Source organism: Spinacia oleracea, chromosome 6 (assembly GCF_020520425.1).
Source record: "Spinacia oleracea cultivar Varoflay chromosome 6, BTI_SOV_V1, whole genome shotgun sequence".
Classification (NCBI taxonomy): domain Eukaryota; kingdom Viridiplantae; phylum Streptophyta; class Magnoliopsida; order Caryophyllales; family Amaranthaceae; genus Spinacia; species Spinacia oleracea.
The window spans coordinates 27448557-27455603 of NC_079492.1; the positions used below are offsets into that span (position 1 = coordinate 27448557).

The following is a 7047-nucleotide window of genomic DNA, read 5'->3' on the forward strand; positions in this document are numbered from 1 at the left end:
TATAGAACTGTATGAATCTGATATGACCGAATGAAGTTGATCTGAATTGAAAATAAAAGAATGATGCTTCAATATCAACACTTTCCTTCTCCGTATCTTAGAGTTTTAGCTCATCACAATTCAATTCAGTTCGTCTGAGATCGCTTCGATTCAATTCAATTCATGTGCCAGAGCGGAAGGTTCGAGTCTCGATCCGAGGAGTTAGTCTGGAAGTCTTCTTCATTAGATAAGATTCAAAGGTAAACCTAGTCTGGCTCTTCTAGTCCATTGTTTGCATCCGTTGTTTCTGCTCATTTTTTTTCTGCTGTTGGAGGAGATTGATTTGACTTGCCTCCTTAAGTAATTCGGTTACCCAAGGGCAAGGTCGGGGTCTTCGCAGCCGGTACTGACGCTTGAGCTCTTAATTTTTCTCTCTCCTTAAGAATCATCTAAGAGCTCCCCGCTATTATTGCTCTTATATCCGAAAAATGCATTCAGTACAAAAGAATATGACTCCAATAGCAAACACCACAATGAAATAGGAAAAAAAGTAACAAGTGGACATACGCATACACATTACACAAGGGGTGAAAAGAGGAGAGAGAAAAAAAAAGTGATGAGGTATTATATAGCTTTAGGCCTTAGGGGGGGACATGTGAAAGAGAGGGGCAAGGCAGAAGTTGTAATAAGTTGAGGATAAAATAGACAAAGGCGCCCGGAAATATAGGGGGTTGTGCAAAAAAGCGAATTTTATTCACTTCTACTTTTGTTATTATTTCTCTCTAAATTTTATCCAACAACTCCTCCCCATTTACTCATCACTCAACTCACTTTCTCTCTCTCCTCCTCATCTCACTTACTGTATCTCTCTGCCACACATCACAGGCTTACACCAGCTGCTGCCCCCGCTTCTCACTCTCTCTCTCCTCACCAACAGCGCGCAGCAGCAGCAGCAGTAGCAACAGTCTGCGCGCACTGCAAACAAAGCAACACTCTTTGGCAGTGACATCAAAAACAAACAATGCAAAATATGGTCCATTTTTACAAGAAAACAAATTAACCCCACAAAAAAATCTCCAAATAACCCCATTATAATTAATTTAACACAATACCCATTTCATAATTTTGCAAATAAAACAACCCCTTTTGATTTGACACCTTAAATCTCAAACCCCTCATCTTCAATCCTAGAGAGAGAAAGTGATACTTTAGGTTTCTAGGGAGAGAAATTCTTCTTCTTAGCCCCCTCTTTTTAGCAATGCAGTGGGTTCTCAGTTTAAGTACCTGTCTTACCTAAGTTTAACCCCCTTGTAGAAATTTTCACAATCCCCCATTTTACCCCAATTCTTTCTTTCACTCTCTCTAAAAATCCCATCTTTCTCCCTCTAGAATTGTGCTATGATGGGTGTCTTAATTGACTTAAACACTGTCAATGAAGATGAAGAAGATAACAACAGCAACATCAGCAACAACAACTACAATTACCAAAACACTCTCCAAAATCATCTTCAAAATTCTTCATCATCTGTTTGTATGGAGCTATGGCATGCTTGTGCTGGCCCACTCATCTCTTTGCCTAAGAAGGGTAATTTGGTAGTTTACTTGCCTCAAGGTCACCTTGAAGAACATCACCAACAAAATAATTTGCCTGGTTTTGATTTTTCTCGTGGGATTAACAGTAACAATCATAATTTTGATTCCCACCAAAGCAATATTCCTCCTCACGTGTTCTGTCGAGTTCTTGATGTCAAGCTTCATGTAAGTTCCCTTTTTAATATACCCTTTTTTAAATTTGAGTGATGGTCCTTTTTTGGTAATTTTTGATGATTTTTTTATGGGGTTTTAATGTTTCAGTTTTGGGTAACAAGGGGTTTAAATGAATTATGGGTTTATAGTGAGTTACACCGGGGCAACGATGTAGACGAGATTTGATTCCATATCCTGGACTTGGGTACTAATTCTGGGTATATGCTGTTTCTGCTCTATGTTTGGTTCTAAGTAGTTAAGTGAAATTGATTTTTGGTTGGATTAAGAAATTGATTAATGGGTTTGGTTCTTTTTGGCTTTTAAAGAAAGTTTGCTTTTTTTGGGTATGTGTTTTTTCATAAACATGTGTGAATGTTGGTTTGAGTATGTAATGATTTTCTTTTCTGGGGATTATTTATTTAATTCTGGGAATTTGGGAATTTTTAAGTAAGTTGATTAATTATGTTATGTTTGTTGTTGTTCCTTCAAAATTGGGTGTTGCAAAATTTAATTAATCAATTTTGAAATGTGTGCTTATTTGTGGTAGGCGGAAGTGGCAACAGATGAGGTTTATGCTCAAGTTTCTCTAATCCCAGAAAGCCAGGTAAGAATGTTTAAAATAATCATCCATTATTTTGTTAAAAAATGTACTTAACTACTATAGTTAATTCACATTTCAAGTTTCCTAATCAAAACGTGTTTGTTTAATTGTTTTTGTTCCTAAAGATTTGTGATTTTAATTAATTAAACAATGTTGGTCTGAATAATGTCTGACAATGTTTTCTGCATTTCTTCTTTCCTGCTTGTAATTGGAGCAGATTGAGGAGAAATTGAAAGAGAGTGAGGCTGATATTGAGGGAGATGAAGAGGATTTTGAGGACCTTGTCAAATCTACAACACCACATATGTTCTGCAAGACTCTTACCGCCTCGGATACCAGCACACATGGTGGATTTTCTGTCCCTCGCCGTGCTGCAGAGGACTGCTTCCCTCCCCTGGTAAATTCAGCTTCATTCTCGCTCAAGTATCGCGAATATGCGCTTCTTTCACTTGCTAGTTACTGATAAAATGCTGGTCTTCTGATATATTTATTTTTTGTGAAAATGGTGCAGGATTACAAGCAGCAGAGGCCATCTCAGGAGCTGGTTGCAAAAGATCTGCATGGATTAGAATGGAGGTTTAGGCACATTTACAGAGGTACATTGGAGGTTAGGGGCATTGAGTTCAATTTTGTAGGTCCTAGGTTCCTCATCTACTTGAGGCTTTATCAGAAGTAGTTATTGTTTAAGGTCAATGTTTGCTAGAAGCTACTCAACTAGTAACATTGTTCCCCAATATGCATACTGTCTCCCTATTGATATACTTTTTGATGATTATGTTAATAAGTTCCCAAAGCTTTTTGATTTGACTCATTTTCAAGGCTTATTCCATGTTTTTGGGTCTGATTTAGACTATTGGGGCATACTCTTTAATGGTCTTGACAATAAACTCCAAGCGTTTGTTATGTTATACGGACTTTTCATTTTACCTTAAGTGTCTTAGCCTAGACACTTGTAGATGGGTATGCGCACTTGACACTTTAGTTTGGAAACGAAAATGTGTAGAATAGCCGAGTCACCCCAATACCCCGAGTCTGAACATATCTTTTAATGGGGAAGGGCATCTTTATTATACAATGACATCAGATCCCCCCCCCCCCCCCCCCATGTATTTACGTTAATTTTTTTGTATTTCCTGTTATGCTCGAGCAGGCCAGCCGCGGAGGCATTTGCTTACTACAGGATGGAGTGCTTTTGTGAACAAGAAGAAGCTAGTCTCTGGAGATGCGGTGCTCTTCCTCAGGTAGCAAAAACAAGTTTATTTAAAGACAAGTTTTATGATTTCTTTAATAGTTTTTCTTACCATATCATGTTTGTGAATGATAGAGGTGACGATGGAGAGTTGAGGCTAGGAATCCGAAGAGCAGTTCAGCTAAAAGGATCAGGCTCTTTTCCTGCTCTCCCCACTAGACCAATGAGCAATAATAGTGTATCGGCTGCACTTGATGCCGTTTCTTCTGGACGTGTTTTCAATGTCTGCTATAACCCAAGGTATTGCAAGAATCCTTGACAAATTCTATGAGTTTCTTTGTAGCTGATTTGCCTCAGCTTTCTTCTATAAAATGAGCCTCAAAGGTCACCATATTATGATTGAAAATTTTCTATTTATTTAATTGTGTTATTTTATTTGCCAAAATTTTAACACATGCAATTTTTGCCCTTATAATGTTGTATGTGAGAGTGTCTCCCTGGAGTTTTTCTTCTGTGCAACTGTGCTCCTTTGTTCATGCCATATTTCCTATTCATCTTCAACTTGTATCAAAATTCAAGATAATCATTTGTTTTCTTTTATTGATCGTCATTGAGTTATTTGATCATAGGTTACTATTTAACTTATGCTGAAAGATTTGCATTTATGCTATACATAAGTCACAATTGCTGAGTTATTTGATCATATTATAATCACTTATAACCAACTTTGGTTTAAGGCTTTCCGTTTGTCTTACTTATTGTGATGTGCCGTGTACATATTAGCTACTGTTTCTGTATCCTATTCTTTAGTTGTACCGTTATTTATTGGGTAGAAAATGGTTAGAGATTTGCATGTGAATATCATCTTGTACTCTTGTGATGTGCTTATGTTGTGTCAAATATTTGTTTCCTACCCTAAGTACCTCCATCTGATCCCTCAAATCATAGCAGAAAATAGAGGCCGCCCTCAAAGTCAAAACTATTGTACCCGGTCCTTGTCTTTAAGTGTGAGTTGCGGTCCACAAGCACACGATTGATTGTTACTCCTTGGTTAATGTGTTTCTTTTGAACATCCTTTTATATATATTTTTTTTATTTAATCTTGTAGGGCAAGTTCGTCTGAGTTCGTCGTACCAATCCGGAGGTTCTTGAAGAGTTTGGATACTTCTTTTAATGTGGGAATGAGGTTCAAAATGCGTTTCGAGGCAGAAGATGCTGGTGAAAGAAGGTAAGGAAATGCCGTCTTACTGTAACAACTAACAGCATTATAATGTTAGCTTTTATGGCGTTATCTTATATGCTCCTGATACAGGTATACTGGAGTGGTCACCGGTATGGCTGAGTTGGATCCGGTTAGATGGCCTGGTTCGAAATGGAGATGCTTAATGGTATGCAAGTTTATGATATTTCTTTTCAGCTCTATTTTTTATACACATCTTCAATTATTAGAAGCTGTGGCTATACTACAAAGTCATTTTTGTTATGCATATATGAGGAGAAATATGGAGAAGCTTCTTCCTCCAATAAATCAAAGGTTTAGTGTTTTAAGTGATCATCGAAGAATAATCAACAATTTCCTTTGAACTCCATGGGACCATGACAGATTTCTCGGAGTGTGATGGATTAAAATGGAATTCACTCACCCTTTCCTCACATAGAATAATACTCTCTTGCTCTTGCATGTCTTGCCCCTTCTTTCCTCCCTGCATTTTCTGATAACATCCTTTTAGATTTAAGGTATTGACTTGGGTGAATCGTCAAAATTTGCAAATTGTGGTAGGAGGAATCTTCTAAACTACATAGAGACTTGACATCTCAATTTATGGCAATAAACAGGTTGGCTTAATAGTCATCTCCAGGAAGGTTGCCTGAAGACCAAGGCAATGACACAATATAAAGTATACGTGTAGCTGTTCTAGAATTTTTGTTAGAATTTTTTGATTGTTTATCTCGTGTAGAAACAGAAAATGAAATGGCATGCATCGTTATTTCTACTTCATAACCGTTCAGGTTATTAATCTGATTATGGTCATAATGTGACAGGTAAGGTGGGATGATGTAGAGGTTAACCGCCATGGCAGGGTCTCTCCATGGGAGATTGAACTAACTGGTTCATTTCCAAGTCCCAGCAGCATAATGGCCTCTGGTCTAAAAAGGAGCAGAATTGGTTTGCCATTATCAAAACCAGAATTTCCGATTCCAAGTAGGTCTTTTTCATCCTGAAAAGGCGTTGAGCACAAAACACGACTCATCTTTTCTTCTTTTGTTTTAATTGTCCTTTGATTCTGTGTAGGTGGAGTTGGAATGGCAGACTTCGGAGAATCCATGGGATTCCGGAAGGTCTTGCAAGGTCAAGAAAAATTAGGTTGTCGTTCAGCCTGTGATGGGAATGACAACCCACATCTCCCCCCATCTGATCCAGGAAGACGCTTCCACAGCTCCGTTCCTCCAGGAGAATTTGGGAGGACTGCCAAAGGCGGCATAGGCTTCAGGGAATCATTCCGATTCCAAAAGGTCTTGCAAGGTCAAGAAATACATCATCTAAGTCCGGCTCATTTAGATGGTTTAACATCATCACTCAACCGGGGTGGTCATGAGGGTTGTGGTGGACCCCTTGAAATTTACGAGGGAGTGCAGGTGCCAAACTCATGTGGAACCGGATGGTTAAAGGCACAAGTATCTTCACCATCCTCGATATTAATGTTCCCACATCCAAGCATTCAACAGCAAGCTAGGAGCAGCTTCAGACCGCCCATGTCCCAACCCAGGTTGATGAATTATTCCGGTGTTCCTGCTGCATACAATTTTCTGTCAAAAGCCAGTGATGAGTTGGTTCCCTCTGGTAAAGCCAGCTGCAGGTTGTTTGGTTTTTCTTTGACCGAGGGGGAACACGATCACAGGGTGGATAATGAGAGAAAACATAGTAACTCGTTTCAACCTCCCGAGAGTTCGTTTTGGCCTCTCGTTGAAGGACAGCCATGTTACAAGTCTCCTTCTGTGAACAAAGTTGGCAGCAATTGTCCTGGAACAAACGATCTATATGCTGTAAGGGATATGCTCCTTGATATCGCCCTTTAAACTCGGCGTTTTACAAGATCCAGATCCACTTTAGGGCTTTGAACAAAAGAGTGGTTCAATGGCCCATCATAGACAGTTTAGTAGGAGAAACTTCAGAATGTATTTGCTGCAACATTGGTATCAAGTCACAGATGAAAAGAAGACTCGGGATATTCCCTCGATCAAGTTGTTTCAGTTAATCAAAGGATGATTTGTAATTGTCTAACTTGCTTCTTTAGTGTAGATGAAAACTAATGATGCATGTATGAATTTTTTTTCCCTTCAAGATTTGATTGTAATGTCAATCACATGTTTTCTTCCCGGAATAATAATGCTATGTATTTATTTCCAGAAGAACATTGTACAACAGCGTTACAGTACACATAGCTGACACGAGCTTAATATGCTAGCGCTGAAAGTAAGCGAAAGTAATATGGTTCCCATGCCTTTTATTGTATGTATAGTATGGCGTATA

General features: G+C 38.6%; 1 protein-coding gene across 1 annotated transcript; it reads left to right on the forward strand.

Annotated features, from left to right (window-relative positions):
- The first annotated feature begins 691 nt into the window (after positions 1-691).
- LOC110784039 (auxin response factor 3) lies at positions 692-7035 on the forward strand. The gene is made up of 10 exons (XM_021988439.2): positions 692-1737; positions 2273-2329; positions 2544-2723; positions 2838-2922; positions 3477-3567; positions 3651-3815; positions 4624-4743; positions 4828-4903; positions 5559-5718; positions 5809-7035. The coding sequence occupies exons 1-10, from the start codon at positions 1378-1380 to the stop codon at positions 6591-6593; spliced, it is 2079 nt and encodes a 692-aa protein (XP_021844131.1). The 5' UTR covers positions 692-1377; the 3' UTR covers positions 6594-7035.
- Positions 7036-7047: the final 12 nt, after the last annotated feature.